The sequence below is a fragment of the Amblyomma mixtum genome, chromosome 6, assembly GCF_055824585.1.
Source record: "Amblyomma mixtum isolate Tamu chromosome 6, ASM5582458v1, whole genome shotgun sequence".
Classification (NCBI taxonomy): domain Eukaryota; kingdom Metazoa; phylum Arthropoda; class Arachnida; order Ixodida; family Ixodidae; genus Amblyomma; species Amblyomma mixtum.
In genome coordinates this window covers 50,467,935-50,490,854 of record NC_143017.1, presented here as the reverse complement: position 1 = coordinate 50,490,854, position 22,920 = coordinate 50,467,935, and the positions used below count along the sequence as shown (strand labels likewise).

Here is a 22,920-nt window from a genome sequence, read left to right as displayed (position 1 = left end):
GGAAGTCGTCACGGCATAGTGTCCTCGTCTTTTGACACTCAACACTTTAGCTGCCAAAGTGTCCTAGCAATTTTTGTTTACCGAAATTCCAATTAAAATGACGTGCATTGCTGTTGAAGCACATGGAAGAACTTGTTAATAATGAGTGGTATTCGTTCGAGACGCAGTGTTGGATGCTTATCAGTGTGCGGATGAACGAGTCACTATTTTGCTTTGTAGTTATTTTCGTGCGGTTTTCTTTATCTTGCACTTAAGCTATAATCCAACGTTATGTGCTCCAATACTTCGTCGGAGGTGAGGGGCGGTTTCACGTACGCGTACTGTGGATGAGCACGTTGGTGGGGCAGCGGTGTGTGTTGAGTTCCTGGATTATCGACGCCGCAACATAAAGCGCTTTGAATGTTTATTAAAACGCAAAACATGGCTGCGATGAGCAATGTGAGTGGAGGCCCGGAGCGAGCTTCCTGGTCTGTTACATCGTCTTGCGTCTTGAACTCAACGATCGGATTGGTGCAGACTAATTGCTGGCAATATATTTAATGCACGGTGGCCGTATTGTTATGAAGAAGCATGTTTTTAAAGAGACCCAGGAGGCGCAATTTACGTTTATTGTGTACATTCCGAACGGCAAGAGAAAAATGCATGCGCCTGTGTCAGCATAATGTCTGCTTGTTCTAACAAAGAAGAAAGCTTCTTTGTTGCTGCTCATGCTGCTCATATTGCCGCGAATGTTTGTAGTGTTTTTTGTTCGTTCTTCAAAGTTGCCGGCACGCCGCTTTATCGTTTTGTTTGTGATGCAAGACGCGCCTAGATTTATCTCGATTGATCGCATCCAGGCGGAGCCGATTCTACGTTGTTCCAGAGTGTTCTAGTAACTTTCCAAGCTTTATCTCGAAAGTTCGCTATCAGCTTTAAAAAGAGCACGGCCGACAGCGGCGGGCATTGTGTTCGACGACCGCCGAGCACGCTTGTTGCTACGCCGCCGCCGAGTGATTCAGTTCTCTGCGGGCGCAAATAAAGATTTTTGTTTAGAAGCCATTGTCGCTGTTTTCCTGTTCGGCGGACTGCAGTCACCACTACGTGACAATATAGAACCGTGGACAAGAAACTCCACACGTCAAGCTGAGAAAATACATTGTTATACACTACTATTAATGCACACCACAGCTGTAAGAAGCAAGGTTTTCAGCATGGAAAAATACTAAGTGCGTGTACAGTTAGGAAACGCAAGAGTGTTCAAGGATGCATGCGGCCGCTACATTAGATGGGCTCTTGGTTTTACTGAACGATAACCTCAGTAAACCTCTGTTCTCTCTTCAGTACCTGATCAGGGCCACACCGTGCTTTAGTAACTAGTAAAAGTAGAAGAGATGTAGTATTATTATCATTCTTGGCATTGTACTCTCCAAGCTGAAGGAAAGATCGGGAAAGCTGTTGATGCCAATTAACTTTCGTGTTTAACTTGCAAGATCGTCACGTCTAGCAGCCAACTACAGATTACGTCTTGCGACTTAAGCGAAGATATGCGGTTTCTGCTTTCATTACACAAAGTTTACCGGCCGGGCGTCTGGCATAGCTGCATGCGACCAGTGGAACAAGAGGCAACCTTGCTATTTAGAAAAGAAAATATTTACATATGCACACATGCAACCTTGCTGACTGCCGTTTCTACAGCTTGGGGTCCGAGACCCAAGAGAAGAGAGGCCCCTAACTTTCACTGTTCTACTGAAACCTACCACGCACCGCCACCTGCTTGCGATGTTGGCTCCTCGCCATTATGTTATGTCATTTAGCATGCTATGGGACAGCCGACTGCGTCACAGTGCGCTCGGTGCCAACTAACGTCGAGGAATTTAGCCACGCATGTCCTTTCATAATAAATAAAAAGCAAAGGATAAGTATGAGAACTCGTAAATTACAATGCGCTTGACATTCTTGTGCTTCGCGGCATTTCCTGTCGAGTTTTTTTTTTGAGATCCTCCATTGTTTTGCGTAAAACCAGCCGTTACGTCAGAATTTGCATTGGTGGTGTTAATCTCATTCTTAGTCCTCTATTGGCTGGATTCTGATTTCAACAACTCATGATTTCTCAGTCAAGTTGTTTCAACCAACTTGTTTAAAAGAACGGAAGAGCTAGTCCCAACGTTAAGAACTTCTCCAAAGGCGGTTAAATCTCTCGATTTCAAGTACAGGACATGCTACGTAGCAGATGTGTGCGTTGCAGTATCATTCAAAAAGGAATGATACCTTTATGTTGAAGAACTAAAGCCTGGAGGTATAGTTGCTGGCCCTGAAATTTTTATTGAGTCCCTTCGTTACAACTGGGGCAGAATTAGACGGCATGGCACAGTGTTGTCGACTCTCGTGGATGTAGGTTTTGTTAACGTCAGGCTTCCAATCACTGCCGACGTAAGTGGAGAAGCGCGTCATGTAATAACAACTAATCTTGTTTCTACACCAAACCGAGTACCCACTGGGAAATTTTCAGCCAGCAAAAACGGTATAAAAACTACACATTAAGACTGATGCATCTATATGGACTCAACGCTTCGATGGCCGGTCGGATATTAGTTTCTCAATGCGTGAAACAGTAGCACATGCGGCAAGAACGGTGCATGCGACGTGGACAACACCGCAGTAGATTTCTGCACTAAAATGTAATTCGACAAAATTCTACTAATTCAAAGCTGGCTTACTGTATCATCAGTGAATGTAACCGCTGTCTAGAGCATAAGAATGCTGCTGTAGCTCAAGTTCGCTGTTTTCCAGGCAACGTACAGAGGGCAAAACGCTTGTCTAGAACACGTTCTGGGAACACGCGATATCTAGCGATAGCATTTGGTTAAAAATGGTCTGGATGTAAGCATGTGCAGTTAGACTTATAGGATTTCGTTGTCATTTTTTGACTTCCTGGTTGCAGCGCCTTTGGGAGGTGCGGAGCAGACAGTTCGCTCGTTCTAGACATGCGTTTTGCCCTCTGTATTTCTTATACTACTTTCCAAGGCTGAGTGCGTTTCAAACGGCGTTTAAAAAAAAGAAGGCGCCCAGAGAATAACCTTTCTCAATTTGATTGACAGGTCCTTCGCATAAGCTTTAAGATCACAGCCGAAACGGTCAACACGAACTGACACTGATGAGTCAGAAGGGATGTACAAGCAGCCTGCAGCATTGTGGTTTACCCAACTGCGGCTTCACATCTGTTTATCTGGGGTGGTTTTTAGTCGCCGAGGGCATACTTTCCCGATTGGCTTAGCATAACATGACAATACTGGTCGCCGTCTTTGTAATAGCACAACAAGCGCACTAAGTGTATCTGAGCTCAATGGTCTACGCGGAAAATAAATGGTAGGTGCTTTTACGTAGCGAAACCGAGTAGGAGTGCGGAAGCAGTTGTTAATTCTTTAGTTGGGGGAGATACTTAAGCTCCGCCTTAAGGGTATGAAGCGATATCTTTAGTGGGTTAATGCCCATATACGGAGCGCTTTTGTTGAATTAACCTTTTTTACGTCTTCCTTGCTTTCATGACTCTTTTGTTATCAGTTTGCTCAGTATTGGAATGCATTGCATTTTTTTGTTTGTTTGTTTGTTTTTTACACAGTGTCATCTGCATGACGATGTATGCATTGCAACTGTATCCTCCCTACAAATATGCCCTCAACGGGCGCTTTAGGTACCTGAATAAATAAATAAATAAATAAATAAATAAATAAATAAATAAATAAATAAATAAATAAATAAATAAATAAATAAATAAATAAATAAATAAATAAATAAATAAATAAATAAATAAATAAATAAATAAATAAATAAATAAATAAATAAATAAATAAATAAATAAATAAATAAATAAGTGGTCTTGTCTACTTAACATTCGTAGATGGCGAGGAGTCCTCATACCGCTTCCAGCGCAGTGGTGCGGCGGTTAATAGATGCGCCACTGCACTGGCAGGTGGCTGTTTCTATCAAAGCCACCCACACGTATAGATTATGCGACCGATGTTGCGGTTCCCGAGCAACCTCTCGCGCAGCTTGCGCGACGCTCCTCCGAACTCACCCAAGCTTACCGGAGACACTCGGGTAAGATCGTGTAGTAACCCTGGTTGCTAGGCAACGGCACCAGATCGTACGTACATTTGTACTTACGGTGAACGGTGAACGTACAGTCTTTGTCAAAAGTAACCAGGCTGCATGGTTTTGCTTCTCAGTCGTATATTAAAGCTATTATGCCAGCCCTCAAGCTCTAAATCTCAGTGTGGTAAGGAGAACCCCTGTCCTCACCTTCAAAAAACTTTTCGACCTGAGGGAAAACCGTAAATGCTCTAGTATACAAATGAGAAGAAAACCATGCAGCCTGGTTACTTTTGACAAAGACTGTACGTACGCAGACAAGATTCTTAGTCGGCGAAAGTGAGCGTATGAGTGGTTTCGCACTAATACATGTGGATGAATTGAACTGATCTGCTTGGTTTCACCGCTTGGCACAGTTGTAGCTTCTAATTTCGCCTGACCGCCGCCCCGAGTCAATATTTCTGGCAACACGCTCTGTGTCGATTGATCGCTCTGCTAATGGCGCTTGTGTAAACGTAACACGTGCCGTAGATAAATCACACCGCACGGCAGGCGTCATCGTAGCGGCATAAACCACCGGCCAGAAGATTTACGAGGCCGTTAGACGTTCTTCTTTACTCAGGGATAAGAGCTCAACACGCGCGCTGTCACGCTGCGGAAGCAGCTGACTCGAAGTGGCTTTCTTTTGTCCGCTCGTCGAGGACCATGTTTTTAGCCGAAAAATCTGGCACGAAACGAGACAAGTACTCAGAAAAGCGACAGCTTTCGTGTACGCGCACTGTCGGCGGAACAGCACTTTTGACTGCTCGTTATCTGTCGGTGTTTCCGCAATCTCAGCGCTCTATTACTGTTAGTCACGTTACGCTGTAATAAAAGCTTCCGAGATGAATAACTTAACAGGAAATAACAAGCAAAAAAATTCATCAACAGAGCAAGGATATTCGCTAACGCGCACAAGACCACAAATACCGGTATTTGTGTTAGCATCTCTTTTACTGTCTTTTTTTATTTTATTCGCGGGCATGTGTTTTGATGGTAGGTGCCGTGCGGTATGGTTATCACGGTGCGCACGAATAGAGGATGCTCTAACTACTACAGACACGCCATTCAAAGAAGATAGGCTGCGAACCGCCATAAAACCAAAAGCAAAAACAAAATTACACAAGCAGCAGTATTTGCATTTCATCATATCGTTTTCATTTCATTCAGCCGTGAAGTAAATATCGACAAAAGCCGCGGGGGAACGGGGAAGCAAACGGCCGATCATATGCGTAATGTTTGAGCGCGATGGATAGCCTGTAACTGCGGAAGGTGGTCGCAGGGTTATTTAGCTAATGCTCCTAATATGAGCGTAAATGGCACTTATCATTTCACTTTTTGTGCTTTTGAGGATAAATCATCTGGTCGTTAAGCGCCGTTTTCAGTGGCTGTTCAAAAATATGCACCCTGTTTGTTCTTGCAGTGTTCCTCTGAGGTGAGGCCTGGTTATCATATTTTCTCCCCTTTTAATCTCCTCGCCTTTCTCCCACCACGGTGGCTAAATGCCTTTGGCGTTCGGCTCCTGAGCTCAGGCTGGTGGAGTCGAAACCGGGCAGTGGCGGTCGCATTTAGATTGAGGCGAAATGAAAAGCCCCCCGTTTTGTGTACAATGTCGGCGCACGGTAATTAAAGACTTCTAGGTGTTCGAAAGAATTTGCAACCCTCCACTACGGCGTCTCTCATGGCCCGAGGTCCAGCTTAGGGGCTTTATACACCACGTAACATACCAGATTGTACCGTAACATACCATACCGTACCATACCGTTTCCTGTTCTTGATTTCGGCCACGATAGCAAGCACGCACGCACGCGCACACACACAGACACACACACACACACACACGCACACGCACACCACACACACACGCACACGCACACACACACACACACACACACACACACACACACACACACACACACACACACACACACACACACACACACACACACACGTGAGCTTAGTGTTCATAGCGTTTGGCTTTAGTTCTAATTTAGACCACCCCATACCATTACATACCATGCCATACCATACCATACCATACCATACCACCCCTTAACTTGCCATACCATACCATACCATACCATACCATACCATACCATACCATACCATACCATACCATACCATACCATACCATACCATACCATACCATACCATACCATACCATACCATACCATAAAATACAATACCATACCATACCACCTTTATTGTTCGCACGGTCGTTCACGAGTCACGGCACACTAACCCACATAGTTTCACGTCATGTGGCTCCCTCAGTTCTGCTCCAACCCTCTTCTACTTTTTTTTAACCCACGCATTTCCGTGAAGGCACGCGGGTGCCCGGCAGTTGAGCACAGCTTACTCTTGGGAATGTGCAGAGCGAGCGTGCAGCAGCAGCCAAGTGACAGCAGTGCACACGTGTGGAGTGATTGAGAGCCAAAGGCTTCGTTCATCTGCGTCGCTTACTTGTCGAGGTAGTGCCTCAGTCACAGTCTGCCAAGAAGCAACTAAGTAAGCGGAAGCGTTCAGGCAGAACAAAGCGCAAGAGTGAACGTCTACTGCTTGCTCTTGTTAATTTTCAGCGCACCTCCCGAGGCGCCAGAAGGAAACAGTCACAGACATTCATCAGCTGCCCTAATTACTTGTGGCAAGAAAGCTGGGTGCAAATAGGATCAGTTGTGTCCCTTCATTTTCTTTGCGTCTGAGTCAGAGACGAGGGATGCCTTAAGGAACAAATTGCAACACGATCCCTTTGTTGCATCCAACGGCGCGATGCGAATAAAAGTAAAACGTTTCACCTAGTTTTTCAGAACACAGTGCTTAAGTCGATTTAAACTTTCTGACACCAGGCTGGCGAGCTAATTTATTTGAAGAAACATTGTTCGTTCTGCTTGCGTTGGAGATGTGAGCGAAAAGGGGGTATTACTTAATTTCAGACAAAACTTGGATGTTAAGAGCAGAGAGCTCGGCTAGTTGGCTACGGTTAAGCAAATAATGTCTTTTTCAGTACGACAGAGAGGGACGCACGCTGACCTAGTGTACTTCTCTCGTACGTTACGTCCTTCTAAAGATCTGAGCAATGCCTTCTCTGAAAAGAAACTGAGAAACCTAACCATCTAAAAAGTTACCTCTACTCCTCTATTTCTCATTTCCTAACTTTGTTGTCAGGGTGAGCCGGTCCAGAATGTGTAAGAAGTCCTTATGGAGTGCGTTGCTGGGTTCGCCAATGTTAAGAAGGAGTGCTAGCATCATTTTCGTGGCTTCTAATTATATTTTAGGCTGCGACCCCCCCCCCCCCTCCTCCCCACCCCAAGCAAGGACAGGCAACGGCGGAAAGGCCTTCCACGAAAACCAACGGTGTCCTCCACGGCAGCCCTGGTATTGCGACCTATAGCAGAAGAGAGTGCATGACCCATGGGACAGAAATACGAGAAGCCATCCGTTCTTGCACGCACTTTCTTGGCCAATACTTGAAACGACGACTGCGAACAAGAAAGAAAAACAGAGTGGCTTCATGAGGACCCAAAGGGAGAGAGGGGGGAACGAATGTTACGTGCGCGGGCAGTCGTCCCTTAAAGCTGTCTCACACTACCTTGCCTCCTACGTGTTGCCCACATTCGTAACGGTTGAGCTTTGACCCTTAAGCGCTGAACTCACAGCATGAGCTGCTTGCCTCTGTTATTTTGTTCTTGCTTCATTTTTTTTTTTTGCTGTTTTCCTTTAGTTGGCACTCCTGACATAGAGAAGCGATAAATCTTGCGTCACCGGGCTCTTAAAAGGCGTCGCCGACAGCCCGGCGTGTTGTGGTCTTTCGCTACTACGCAGGTTATGTGCGAAGAGCATTGGATGCGCCGCCAAGGTGTTTCCGCTAAGTTACGACGAGGCAGAAAATAACCCTTGTGCCAGCAGCGGCAGGCATCCTGCGAGCCCGTAGCCGGGTGCTGTCGAGAAAAATAAGTATAGAAAGACTAAGGGGGAGGTGGCGAAGAGCGAGGTTCCTTTGGAAAGAAATATTAAAAAACAAAAAGCGCGACCAGACGAGGTGTCGTCAGCTTTGCTCAGACCTTTCGTCCCATGGTGCGAACCCTCGTCAGACATCTCTGGGCCGAGGCGTCGCAACAGAGCCGGTTACGGCACTCAAGCGGCTTTTCCCTCTGGCCGCTTCTCTGACTGTCTCGAGAGCGGAAGCACGGACCGCAGCACGAGTTAAGCAAAAAGCATTATTCATTCAGGGGCTGCGAAGAGGTTCAGGAATGAAGCGGACTGGGAGACGGTTCGGGCGGTTTCAACTGGCGCGGGAATCCTCGTTCGACCGTTTCTCGAAATGACTTCCGGTGGCCTTTTGAGCACAGTGACTGAGGTGCCCAGCTATGCCAACCAGATCGACGCACGCCACACATGAGAGTGACCACGCTCGCCTACGAGGAAAGTCTGACGAGGTATCCGTTCACACAAACTCGAGGGACACAGAAGTGCGTCGATGTGTTAAGGAATTAGGGTACAACGCTGGGTGCTAGTGAAGCGATGATGTTTCAAAGAGAACGTCAAAGAAAGCAGAGAGTAAAGTTTTGGCAGCCCTTCAACAGCCATAGGGATGAATGCGCCATACCTTTGGGATGAGTATTCTCTTTTGCGAAATCATTCGGCTCTTTACCGCTTATCCAAGAGTCTCAAAGTAACCAGAGTCATAATATGCTGCGTCATTTTGGAGAATCTCGGACCTTGGCTGCGGCGTATACTGTATGGGAGGTGATATAATCACGCAAATCAGTGACTCAGTAGGAGCGGTTGCCGACAGGCCACTTTAAGGCTAATCCCGCCTGTGCATTTAAACCCCCACCACCACCCATGACGTATAACACGATTGCACTCGTCTCGCGTAAGTGCCGATGTATTTATTAATTTAATCGAAATGGACGCTTTTTTGTGTACGTTTCTTCACGCAGGTTTCTCCCACACACGTGAACATCTATTACCTACCATAAGCTTAGCTTAGCTGACTTAAAATAATACTTACTGATATCGATAACCTGGCCGTGCTATCAAAAAGACCTTCTGTGTCGAAAAATGAAAAAGAAAGAATTTTGGTCCTTTCCTGGAAGAACTAAGCAACACAATTGAACGACTGAACAAAGGAACTGAACGACGATTACAGTTCATGGGTTCAAGGATTCTTTTTAGCGCAGGTGTAGAATCCTTTGTTTCAAGTGGTGACTCTTTCATCAAGGCGACACAGCTGGGCGAAACCGTAATGCTGATAAGAATTAGCTTTAAGCAAACACGCTGGCCTCACTTCGTCGGCACGAATTTGGTGACCACCTGCACGTCCGGGATAGTAATGAGGGCACCAGCACGCGTTTACAACGTCATGAAACAAACAAACAAACAAACAAACAAACAAACAAACAAACAAACAAACAAACAAACAAACAACGAAAGAGCGCATAAATTAGGCAGATTCAGCAACCGCAGTGTACGCGTAGAGTGCGACCGCACGTGTCCTGAAAGAAACCAAGTTCAACTCGTTTTTTTTCTAACGCAGTCTGAGCTCAACGTAGCCCTCACCACTGTCATCAGGGCCAAATAAACAAGTAAAGTGTGGCCCTCCCGCGATACGTTTAGCGCGTTTTCCTCGCAGGTAAGCCGCGTTCCATGCGGGAACGAAAGGATTGAAACCCATAACTGGGAGCTTCCAAGGCAGGAAATGGAAGCACTAGGAGAAAATATATATCAGTAAAGCATGCCGCAGTTCGCCCTATGAGGTTATGTATGCTATTGATGCTACGTGTCTACGTTACCAGTCGAACTCACTTTTTTTTTAATTCTTCTTGTTTTCCAGGGAAGTACGCCACCGCAATTCACACCGCTAGTTTAGTTCAATATTTCCATCGCGTATGCTGGTCTTCAATTAGTAATGCGTTGACAGGAAGGTCTTCGCTTGATTCTATTTAAGGAACTGCGGAATGTTGATGTTAAAATAGCTGCTGGCGCGCGTTTATTGTGCTGAGCACTTGATTTTGCTCTGGCGTTTGCGGGCTGAACTGTCTTAGCGGCTCTGTATCAATCCTACATTTCGTGCCTGCAGTAAAGCCGTCCAACTACAACGAATTTTTTAGCATGTACTATACCGATAAAAAAATAACGGGACACGTGTTCGAGGAAAAAAAGTTTATTCTACCTCTTGCATAGCGATCTAGTAGTGTGGTAGTGTTACCATAGGGTATAGCTTGAACGTCCACTGATACCTTGATGTGTTTGTGTCGAAATTTCATCGTAACACTCCATTCTAACTCCACTTCATCCTTCCCTTAACTTTCCCCTCTCCCCTGTGTGAGGTATCATGCCAGGACAACGTCACCACCCACCGACCTCTCCTTCTTTCAACTCATTAAACTTTTCCTCTCTCTCAGTCGGCCGGATTGCATGACTCCGCCAAAAGAGATTTTTTTTTTCACCACACTCGCGCCGGGTAAAATTTTGATCGTGATAGTAGTTTTATCGGCAGTCAAAAAGAAGCAGGGTGAAAATAAAGACATCAGGTTGTGCTGTTCGCGAAAGTAGAGTGATTAAGAAATGTAATAGGTATCTGCGTACACGCATACTCGTGTATTTCGTCTTTACTCATTGTCAATTTTTGGTCTATAGTTTTTCATTTCGCACAAGAGCTGGGTCTCTGCCCGTGAATCTTGTTTCTGGACCTGAATGTAGAGTCCGGCTATAGTTCCAGTGTTTTAAAATTTGTACAGAATAAATAGAAATAAGATGAAATGAAACTCACATGGTGTTGCCTCTATCCTCTGTGCTGTAAGTTATCGCGCAAGATTCGTTTTTGTTTAACACTCTTCAGAGTCTGTAGAATGCTCATGAATTTTCTTTTCATTTAACATGAGGCATTTTGCTAGATGTATTGATTTTCCTTATTTACTTGTTGGGGTCCTATATTTGATGACAGATATGCGGCCCTGTTTTCATAGCTTGTTTTCGTTAGCTATGTTAGTATTTTGTTTACTTTATTGTTTTTTTTTCTTCCGTAGGGAAATCGGCCCATTTTTTCATACTTGAAAGCGTATGTGATGCTGTACCGTCGTTTACCATCTGCGATGCCAAAAGTGCAGCGAAGCCGAGACCTTTTTCTCGAGCTGTTGCCACATTTTTTATTCCCGGCCTCCCCCACAAAGCAGCGAAATTGCTTCAACATGGAGAAAATTTGGTAACTTCATGAATAATAAGGGTTTGTTACTTTCTATCTTCATTGGTTACAATGTTTAGTTTGATGCACCGCAGAAGCGTCCCCTGGGTTGAAAGAAAAGTTCGCGTACACAGTCTCTCTCGTTGGAAGTGCCTGGTTCGGACAATATTTCTGGATCTCCACAACCTTCCTATTGAAGCCTGAACGCTTCAAGGTATATTTAAAGGTTAATTTATGTATCTACACTCATTATTCAAATATAATGAGCGAAAAAATGTTACTTAACTTTAGATAAACGCTAACGACATCAACGCGATTTCAGTTCTGAAGAACGCTTAGTTTTTTTATAAATCTTGGTCCAAGTTAGCTGGTCCAAGTTACTATATGAATTTTATTTCTGCATTTTGGTAGCCTGTTACACTATGTGAAATAGCACTGGCGCGAAAAAAGTCGAATAGGGTTTCGTGAGTGTTATCTAACGTTAAAGCTAAAGCGAAAAAAGACAGCCACTTATATTGCTCGCATGCGTTTGCATTTCGCCGTTAGGTTTTGGCACGTTTTCTTCAGACGAGACGTCTGAAGAGGATATTATCGGACCGTATACCTGCCGCTGCAGAGTGGCAGTCAATGACCGACCCTTTCTGCTGGCCAGGCGATATCTGTGTATCAAGAGCAAACAAATCCTCCACGTTGAGAGACGTCGTAGGAAAACTCATTGTCAGCGCTCTCGGAATGGCGAGTCTCCTGCTTGACTGCTGGATAACGGCAAAAAATCTGCTAAGGCAACCGCCTAACAATATTTTGGCCCTCGACGAATGCTCCAAGGGCGATTCCCTTGGGGCAGAAATTGACTGCCTCTTACGCACTTCGTTTTTCTAGATAAGTTTACAAGCTCCGCCATTTGGTTATCCGTCTTCATCGACATGACGGATAGTAAATTGAGAACGAAGAAGAAGAAGAAGAATGTATCGCGTGTTACCGACGGGGCAGTCTGATCTAGAAACTGAAAGCTTCCAGCAACACCTTGTCTGCACAGAGTATGTGTTCTTTCGGGTATTTATTGCTACCATTACAATATTATAATCACTTTCAGTTATTAACTCTCACCGATATATAAAATGTCAATCTTAGGGCAATGCCGGGTCTATCTTGTACTGGTATTTAAAAAAAAAAATAGTGGGGTTCAATTCACTCGTAGCTGATAAAAGTGCAAAAAAAAAGACAGCGTATTATAGTGTAGTTTTTCGAAGGCCGCCGTTACATGCAACTACAGTAGGTCAAGCAAGATGCCAAGGCTTCATAGTTAACAAAAAGAAGTTGCCTTTCCAAATTACGCCCGCGAAGGCGGAAAGCGAGGAAAAAAGAACCATCACCCGAAAAGGAACACTATAATTAAAAGCACGTGTTGACCACCGTTCAGTGAGCGCTATTCTTCTCACCGAGTGCTACTGTTCCGCAAGGAATAGCAAAAAAAATCATTTTATGTTGACAACAGGCGTCGGAGAAACAATGGGACACCTGAAAAGCTAAATAAAATGATATAAAAGTTTATAGCTCCGGAGTAAAAATCAGCGCAAACGCAGCACGCATTACAACGGGTGCATGGTGTCGGAACTGTGGTAATTCCCCAAGACTGCTCTGACGCGGGATAGTGATCAAAGTACAGTATTTACGCTTCAAGCGGCATTTTTAAGCAAACTGTGGTCAGTCGCTACATTTCCTCTGCAGTATGAAATAAGGTTGTTTTAGAACTATCGAAGAAGCGAAACAGAAAACGAAACTGTTCGCGAACTGCTCAAACAGCGTTGGTGCAGTCACGGTGGCCACAGGTCCTCGAAAATACGGCCAAATAATGAGTGTTTTAAACAGTACAATGGGAGCCAACTCACCTCGCCTCCAATGCCCGCGCGACGCGCAGGCTCCCGAGGACTAGTTGCGCAGCGAGACAGAAGCTGAGCAAGGCTCGCTGGGACGTGGCGTCCATCCTTCGTCGCTCATGCCACCACCTCATCGTGACTGTTCACTCAGTTCCCGCGCAGTGCGAACTGATGACATCAGATGCTGCCGCCAAACCGCGACCTGTCCATCAACGGAAGGCAGCAAAGACGGCCGTTCTTCGTTCGTGGCGAACACAGGGTTCCGTCTGTGTCAGCGGCCGCAGTTGGCTTCACGACCGCCGCAACAGCAGCTGCTCCGAGAGTCGTGCTCGGCCGCCGTGCGCGCTCTGTGGCGTCTGGCGCTAGACTCCGCGTGCGTGCCGCTCGTGCCTTCGGCGCCGCCGACGCGCCGCCGGGGTCCGGTCCAGAAACTCCGGCGACCGAGACTGCGAGGGAGGAGAGAGGGAGAGAAAAGCCACCGTTGTCACGTGACTCCTCCGGTTCATGCTTTCTCGCTGCCAACTCTTTCCCCACGCCCTTCACTCCTTTTTGTTTTCTCCCCTGAACTGGGGCTGCGGTTTCGGCACTGGCGGGAACGCAACCGTTTGTTTCTTTCATTGTGTGTTTCACTCGTAAGAGGAGCGCTCACTTTTTTGTTCTGCGGTTTTATCGTTCTTTAAACGGTTTTCGGTTTTGAAGAAAGAGTGGAAGGGAACGGCGGGGGATGCGAGGAGGCAGACACTGTGGAGGAGGAGGAGGGAAGGGCGCTGAAAACGAGCGTAGCCGCCGTCAAGTCAGAATGCGTAAACAGAGCTAGCCCGTCACCCGGCGGAGGCCTTTGTTTTTGTGAGCATGGGGGCTGTTGCCTGCCCTGCCCACGTGGGAGCTTTAAAAAAACAGAGTAAAGTATGCGATGTGAGGCGGCACTAAACGTGTTCCGGAGCCAACGCTCGGGCTTGAAACGTGAATCTCTTCTGGCCCTTCACTGGATAATGAGCGGTATTTTTTTTTTTTAGCAGTCACCCCCAAGAAGTGGCACTGTTTATTATTCGAGCTTAGTTGGATGAAAGCGTCTCAAAGCTATCTCACTGCGGGTTTTGAGAAACTGCACTAGCTCAGGTTCTTGTATTTAAACATGAGTTAACGTTGAAACCACTCGCCTGCTATTTGCAGTAACAGTTGCGGCACCGAAAAGATAGAAATGGCACAAGCACGTAAGAATGGCTGATGCAAAATTCCGACGTTCTACCCGCAGTTTCGTAGTAGCAAGTTCGTAGGCGCTTGGTTTCGCAGTCACAGGTTATTATTTTTTTCTTTTTGAATGTGTGTATGCCGCCGACATTATGACCCGTTGTGTCGATGATGCCCCGCCCGCAAGAGGACGGATATGATTTCGTAATAGTAGAACGCTCTCCGGACTTCAGTGTAAGGTAGTGACCAAACTAACTACTTTTGCGTCTGCAATAAAGAAAAAAAAGCCGTGGATGAAAATGTCCCCCAGAACCTCTACCCCTTTTTCTTTCTCTTTTCGATGACACAAGCAGTGTGAAAACGGCGAACTAGAAATTAAAGCACTGGAAGCGCCGCTTTCTGAGTCCCGAGCCAGGCCCGAACCCAAACCTCAAAGCTCGAACCCGGCCCAGTCCCGCGCCTTCGAGCTCGGGCCCGCCCCAGGCCCACCATATTTTCACTGTACTGAGCCCTGGCCCGGCTCAAGAGCTAAGGCAGTAGCGGAACAGCTAAATTGCTGTGTGTGCGAGTAGTCTCCTGCTGTCCAAGTAAAGAAGTGGCCGAAAAGGTGCTCAAATCGCAATAACGCTCGAAACAATTCTTTTGGTAAACACACAAAGCAGAGAAGGTATGGCGGGTTCGCTCGTTGAGCTTTTGAAACAAGGACCTCGTCTGTAAGTAGCTCCGAAGTGCCGAAAGCAAAATGAAAAGGGTTTGCACAACGGCGTAATAAACTACTTTACGTTCCTTTTAATACCCCTAGGTTCAGGAATCAACCTTCAGTTGCGAGTTGGTGCTCGTCTTTGTGGTGCTTTGTGCTTCGTCTTTTCTTGCGCTATAACCTAACATACATACCTCACCATACCTCTAGATTTTTAATCAATCAGTATTTCGGCTCGCGATGTCTAAATATTATAACATCATACAAGCCGTAGCAAATTACTTTTTTTTTTAATGAGCACAATTTCGCAGGTTGAATTCATGGTAGCACTGGCGGCGTTTCATTGGAGACGAGAGGGAAAAATGCCTGTTTATTTCGTAGCATGTGTTCGAAGTAGTGATGCAAAACTATCGATAGTACTATCGATACTATCAATATTTGATTCACTATTGAACTACCGATAGTAAAAAAGACTATCGATAATGTGCTATCGATAGTACTATCGATAGTTAGTACTTTCGATACTAGTATCGATAGTACTATCGATAGTACTTTCGATAATTCTAATGATAGTACTATCGACAGCCGTATCGATACCACCTGGTATATATAGCTCTGTTCATTCTATTAAATCAACCACGCGTACCCGCTGCATCCTAAACATGTTTTCCCGACTGTGTGGTATGGAGGTGATGGTATGAGTATCTTACAGGACTCGCCGGTTTTCGCAGCCTACGCATCACCGAGCTCTGCAGAAGTTCCCTACGTAAAGTTGCTGGATAAAATTTTAACGTGCGAATGTCCTAGTTGCGAAGCATTTGTACTAAAAGCATTTATACAGGGGTTACGTCAGCAAAACGACGTCTTCTGTGCACGATGGTGTCGTGTGAGCCAGCACAACTTGTGCTGTTTGTTCTTTCATCGAATGCAGTTCCAGGAATTCTTCCGAACTGTCCCTTTGCATATTAAACAACCAGAGCTGGTCGAAATTTGTCCGGAGGCCTTCACTACGGCATCCCTCATAGCTTGAGTCTCTTACGAAAGTTAATTCTCATTAGACCGTGAAACCAATCAGGTATAGCAAATGTTTGGTTATATCGCTGGCCAACAAATGCATAATATCATATTGTTACCAGCGATAGTGTTACTGGCGATAGTGTTACTGGCGATAGTGTTACTAGCGATAGTGTTACTAGCGATAGTGTAACTAGCAATAGTACCGCTATCGATAGCGGTACTATCGCGAGTGATACTATCGATAGCAACGTTATCGATAGTGATACGATCGATTCTACTATCGATAATACTATCGATAGTGTATCATAGTAGCACTATCGATAGTTTTTTTACACTATCGATAGTTTCAAAAAAAAAACTATCTATACTATCGATAGCCAATTATCCGATAGTTTTGCATCACTAGTTTGAAGTCCCGAAGTCTCCCATACCAATATGCTCTTCTCCAGCCGCGCTTTTCTTAGCAGAGAAGCGTGTTTTTTAAAGGCGAAGGCAGACAATCGGAGATTGTTTCATCGTAGCAGGTGTGTTTTTTGGGGAGGCGAAGACACACAATCAGAGATTATTTTTGGAACAGACGACTTTGCGTTGAGCAGTCGAATGGACGTCTTTCGCCAGCTGTTCTTATGAGACATCAAATGTCCAGTCGTGAGCGGCACTACAAAACCGAGCAAATACGGAGCGCCTTCTGGCGGATACGACGGCGTGTGGTCGCTGATAACTGAAAGAGTCCAAGTCAGCAGTACTGTGCGCTTAAGTAGGGGAACGCACTCGGGAAAATGAGCCGTGTGTTACGCGTTACAATGCTCCACTAAGAATGCCACTGTAGTGCTGCGGCGCAGATGTTGCGTTCTTTCTTTTTAACTTCATCTCTTGTACCGCTCACACGGCCAGGCGTGCGCGTCCGAAGGTGTACTAGTGAACTTTCTCGCATACCGCATCAACAAAAATGTAGCAGCGGTGATTTATCGACACATCAATGAAAAGGTTTTATCGCAGGGATTGCTACTTTTCTTAGATGTTCCGGGCTACAGTAAAAAAGAAAAAAAAACGAACAACGGTGGTGGTAATTTTTCTGTCATGAGGGAATAGCAACCACAGCAGAAACCAAGAATAACGTAATAAGCTTTGAGTAATTTTTTACCAGCCAAAACTATTTCCCTGTTTCATCCTTTTCCCTGCTAGAGCGCCCCAAGTATACTGCGCCTCGTTTAAGTCGCGGGCCCGAGCCCGGGCCACAACTTTAAGCCCAGGCCTGGCCCACGCCCGCAACTTGATGTCCGGGCCCGGGTGCACCGGCCCAGGCCAGGCGAAACAGCACATTTTCGAGCCCGGCCCAGGCTTTCGCGCTGGCCCGAGCCCGTGGAGTGCTCGACTATAAATCTTCTTCTTTGACATGCCGCAGTTTTTTAACAACAAGAGGCAGCTGTTTAATTCTTGCTGTGTCATTCTCTACAGTTAACCTTCTACATTCCTAAATATAACCAGCTAGAGGAGTGGGCAACTACTGATCCAAACTCCTTGGCTTTGTTGATTTGCGTTCGTACAACCGGCGCATAACTACGGCTCACAATGCGCTTGCGGAGAATTGAGCGAGTCGGGTAAGTACAGGAAGAGTGGAACAAAAAAGATGTAGTTCAATAAAAAATAAAAATACAGCAATTGTGTACAAACTGTGAAAATAAACAAGATAAAAACAAATTAACCAACACATCGCAGCACTAGCCGTATTCCCTGCAGCGTAATGTTTTGAACGCCTAAAGAATCCCGTGAAAAGCAGCAAGCACAGTTTTTTGCCCAAAGCCCAAATGGGTGGCGCTAAAAAAAAAAAAAAAGAAGGACAGAGCGGATTCAGAAAACCGTTACTTTAGGAATGGGAAGCCAAAGAGATGTTTCTGCTGTTTTGGCACTATTAGAGAACAAACTCAAACTCGCGTTGTTTCTTGAAACATCCGGGGCTAAGACAGAAAGTTAGAAGAATAATGCCGTATAGCAAAACGCAGTCATCTCGCATTGCTGAGACGGGGGGTGATAGGCGTTTCATGCAACACTGTAGTGCCAGAAATCATAAGTAACCAGCAGAAACGACCAATAGTTCATCAATAGTTCTTTGAGCAGGTAGCCATTAGTGTCAGAAACAAACGAAGTCCATTTAAAACAAGCCACTTTAGTGAGGACGGAAGTTCACGGAGTGACTGAAGATTATTGCGGTGTGCCCAGAAAAGCAGAACGTAGTTTGGTTTCATGGTATTTAAGGTCCGAAGGTCGTCTAGGCTATGAGGAACGCTTTAGTGGAGGGCTACAGATAATTTAAACAGCCTGGGGTTCTTTAACATGCACTGACATCGCACAGTACACGGACCTATAGGTTATCGTATCTAGAAAAAGGCGCCCGCAGGGATCGAACCTGCATCTTACGAAATACAGCGACTTGGTGAACATTGCATAGACCAAGAGCAGAAAAAATTTCATAGACGAATGACTGAATTAACATTTTGGATTGAGATATGACCGTTTAACGTACTTGGACAGAAAGGCCAGGAGCGGGCCTATTTAGTTTTCAAATTGTGTCGACGCCATGGGCCCTTATCGGGGAAGTCTCGCTCTGGGAGTAGCTGGCGGGGCTTTTGGGGCGCACTCACACGATAAATAGAAGCCTCAAGCCCGCCTTGGGTCATTGGTCTAAGATATCTAACATACCGATGTTGTGCTGAGACAGCTCAATTTCCAGACATGTCCCTTTCAAGCAAACCAAGGAACGCAGTCTGGCGTCCTCCTTTGACGACTCAATTATTCAGAGGCGACCGTCTGGGCCGACCACTACACATCTTTACTACAGTGCGCTTGCCGAAAACAAGGCTGGGTGTCGAATCGCCGAAGTGTCTGCAGTTTAAAAATGCGCATCGCGACCTACTTTTCCACCAAGAAAATTTATAGACGGCTTTGGAAAGGCAAGCAGGTGGGCTTAATGGCAGGTTGAAAAAATCTATTGTCTTTTTAGGCCATAGATTTATAATTCACGCATTCTCTTTCGATTTTTTTTTTGCTTTCACTTTTGTTCTTACTGCCGCTAGGATGGCACTGGACGAGAGATCATTGCCCTGAAAAATGTGGTCATAAATGGAGCTTGTAAACCTCTATTTGATCAGCCTAGGTGTCACCAAGTTGGGTGAATAATCAATAAAACAAGCAAGCTATGAACGCCGACACTTTTCCGCATAGGTTAAGAGCTGCCCGACTTGAAACTGATAATGTTGCGCTTTCTTCTCTTAAATGCATGAATGATCTTACATCTTGCCGAGCTGAACTTGGAGGAGCTAAGGATGAGAGTTCTCCCTTGTAACTTGACGAGGCATATAACTGCCGGCCGAGAGCTTTGCTTGAGCATTTTCTTTAGCTTCTTTTTGTTTTGTTTTCTCGGTTGATAGCATCGGGAAATAAAAACCAGCTATAAATCTCAGAGTGAAGTTGTCGATAAAGGCTACTCGTTACCTTCTCATTACAACTAAAACGACGGCTTATGAGGGAGAACATAGGTGTATAAAAAGCATTGGCAGATCGCTGTTTAAGGGATGCGGAAATGTGCACCACAAGAATTTTAGCCTAGAATCTGAATAAAGGGGACCACTTGTAGACTTCATGGGGCTGTTTTTCACTCTGTGTTGAGAAATGCAAGCAAAGGGCATTGTTTACTATACCTAATTTGAGCGTTGCACATAGGTGGTATTCAACTAGATCGGTTATAAGTTGAATACATCTTCACACACTAAAGGAAAGTAAATCAGCACTTCGCCGCAAACAAAAACGCGAGCACACAATTTCATTTTTGTAATACATGTTGCGCAAACAAATTTTGCTCATGGGACTGCCGACTTTGCTTTGCATAAATCTAATGTCTACAAAGAGATGATTTTATTTAGCACGTGACTGTTTGCGGTAGAGAGCAGTCAATCTGCACAAATGGCGTTGACAACGACTTCAGGGCGTATTCGGAAGACATTACTCCAGTTCTGCATATGTGGAGCAAACCCATTATGGACAGAAGCTGTATTATTTCTGCAAAAGGCCAGGACTGGTAATCAGTTTTGTCGGCTCTGTATTTTCTTGCTCTTAGGAACAAATGGTAAAAAGGTAAACAGCGCTGAAGCACGAGATTGAGGCTGAACAAGAACAGGAAGGCCAGTGTAGAGCACTGACGAGTGTGCTTAGTTCTGATAGCCTGGTGTTAACTACGAGCAAATGGAGAAGAGCTAAAGGAAACATTGTTAAACCCATCCTGGTCGCCATGTTGATTTTTCGAAGAATGGAGAGGAGAGGCGGCGATCACGACTGCATTTGTCACAGTCGAAGAAACGCCAAAGTAAAATGCCTCTCTTTACGTCCTTCTTTCGAAGGAATTGGTAAAAAGACAATGCGAATACGGACAGCAGTGAAATGTGCGTCTGGCAACGTGGGACAGCCTTTATTATGATAATATGAAAACCATGACTTTAGTAAGATGACAGCTCACGCTTTTAAATAAGCTCCAGGTATACATGTATGAGTATGAGTATAAAACAACGAGTATACATGCACAAGCGGGGGTCACAGATAACGAAAGCTTTGCCCTAGCTGCAGTTGCACTCGACTAAAGGACTGAGGTATCGAGCATAACCAACAAAACTACGACATGTTCGGGCCGACTAGTTTGCTCTGACTCACATTCTTCGCATGCTGTTGCAACATTCAGCACAAAGGCTTAGACTCTTTACAAAGACGCTGGTTTGGACGCAGTCAACAGTCGCGCGAATGGACTCCTCAATCAACGCAGAGCGACCTTAGAGCTGTTTGTTTTTCTGCTAAGCTCGACAAAAGAGAAGTCGTCGAGCCTTACTGCTTTTGCGCCACTTGAACGCTGCTTTTTCCTTTGTCGGTTTATTTTTCATTCGGAACTGGCTTTGTCAGCGCTGATACGTGGCACCCAGCGCAAGATGCAAACACGAAAAGGTGACATGGTTACCAAACGTACCAAGGGATGTGCGCACAAAGCGGTATAACCGTTTCAAGTGTTGTGCGCTTAGCACATTTTCCTTCGACCTGCCTCGAGAAAGCGAGACTGTCTTTTCCGTAGGGTACATATTTTGCCGGCTGTTTTCTGGAATACCATCGGACCGAATGTGTTTTCGACTGAGAAGAGAAACGCAAGCGCAGACACGTACGCGCGCAAACAGCGCATATTTGTCGGTCCTAGAAACGATGCGGTCAACTGTAAAGCAAGCCAGTGCATTATCACATGACTGACTTTGCCGTGTTACTCGACACGCTGCAATGAAAGCCTTCCGGTGCTGAATATGGCGTGCAAGTTAGGAATGGCGGTGGCGTGAGTGTGGCACGCGAATAAAAACGAAGCTACAGATGTGCAGAGTAATCGCGATGGGAAAATAAAGGAAGTAAAAGAGAACTACAGGACGTCCACTGACAATGCTAGCTTCAAGAATAAATTAGCATATGAAGAACACAACCGAAAAAAATTAATGTTCGTTTCTTTCCAGAAGGCGGCGATTAAAACAGAGCCGCTATCCTAAAAAAAAAAAATGTGGACTGGAAGTTAAAATAATACGCCCATTCTTTTGTGCCTTTGTGAGAGAGATAGTGATAAAAAATAAGCACGTGCTATCTAGTTCGTGGATGCCTCATATCCGAGCGGACACGTCTTTTGAAAGGTCGCCTTAACGCGGTGATAGACCATTACTGTTAGTTTTGCAATGCGTATATTTGGTGGTTTTATTTGTGAAACGCGAAACTCTAGCGGAATACAAAGGTCCAGAAACTTACCAGAGCTAGCCACTGTCATCGCAGAAGGCTGCAGTGAAAGCTGATACAGAAAGCGCGGCTCACAATACAGCGCCCATAAATACAGCCGGCCAAACCTTCAGCTAGTGTGCGCAACGACCACTTTTTTCTGCACTCCTGCGCTTTGCGACGAAGCAAACTTGCGGAAAGCTCAATATTAAGCACGGACTCAGACAGCCTGTGCTTAGATTTGATATTTTCGCAAGGTGCTCCTTCATAAGTTGCAGCAGCAAGAAAAACGCGGCCGTCACGCACACCAGCTAAATATTTGGCCGGCGGTAGGTTGTCTCAGGCCGTGCGTAAGTAGTTACAAAATTGCAGTAAGCTACTGTAGCTTTAGGTTTTCTATAGTTCATGTTTAGTAGAATCTTCGAAATTACTTCAATGTGTATCGTTTCCTTTAGGAGGAAAGCTGACCTGGCTACTTAAGAAAGTTGAGTACAGCAACAGTTTCGATGTTGATTTTTTATAAAGGAATTTATGTTGATTTCCTGTAAAGCGTTGTCTCCAGAACCGTTCGGTGACGCTTAGGTAAAAAAATGTTCTCCGGTCTTGCGTTTGCTTTATTTTATTGCGTCAGCACAATAATCCCCAAGCTCAGATTTCGCCGATGTTTGTCTGTCGGAAGCCTCAGGCTGTTGGCAACTTGCCAGACAGCTTTATGGCAAACTTGGCAGAACATTTTCTGGCAGAACACTCTATGGCCGCGAGTGTGCTTCGAACCCACGTCGGTGCGAACAGATCTTAGCTGGCCACTGCATTAGACCGCTATATCATTCCCGCAGCCGAGCATCCTGCGTATTTAACTGCCAGTCTCTCGCGCTTTGCTTTGGATGTCATCGTCTTCACCAACTTCCATCCGTACGCAATGGATCCAGAACAGACGGCTATGGCATTGCCCTCTTAAACCTTGCCTCGAAAAGAAACTGAAGGGAAAAACCTAAGTGTGAGCGCACCTGATTCACATTAGGCCTAACCACGCAATTTTTTTTAAAATAATTTTTTGAAAC

The 22,920-nt window shown here is 45.4% G+C and overlaps 1 protein-coding gene across 3 annotated transcripts in view; it reads right to left on the bottom strand.

Annotated features, from left to right (window-relative positions):
• Positions 1-22,920, bottom strand: part of LOC149339059 (glycine receptor subunit alphaZ1-like) — a 176,152-nt gene that overhangs the window by 114,934 nt on the left and 38,298 nt on the right. For all 3 annotated transcript variants that reach the window (XM_089547880.1, XM_089547879.1, XM_089547881.1), the window contains exon 2: positions 13,183-13,616. In XM_089547880.1, coding sequence (XP_089404006.1) covers positions 13,183-13,304 — 122 coding nt within the window. In that variant the 5' untranslated portion in view covers positions 13,305-13,616. The remainder of the gene's footprint in view (positions 1-13,182; positions 13,617-22,920) is intronic.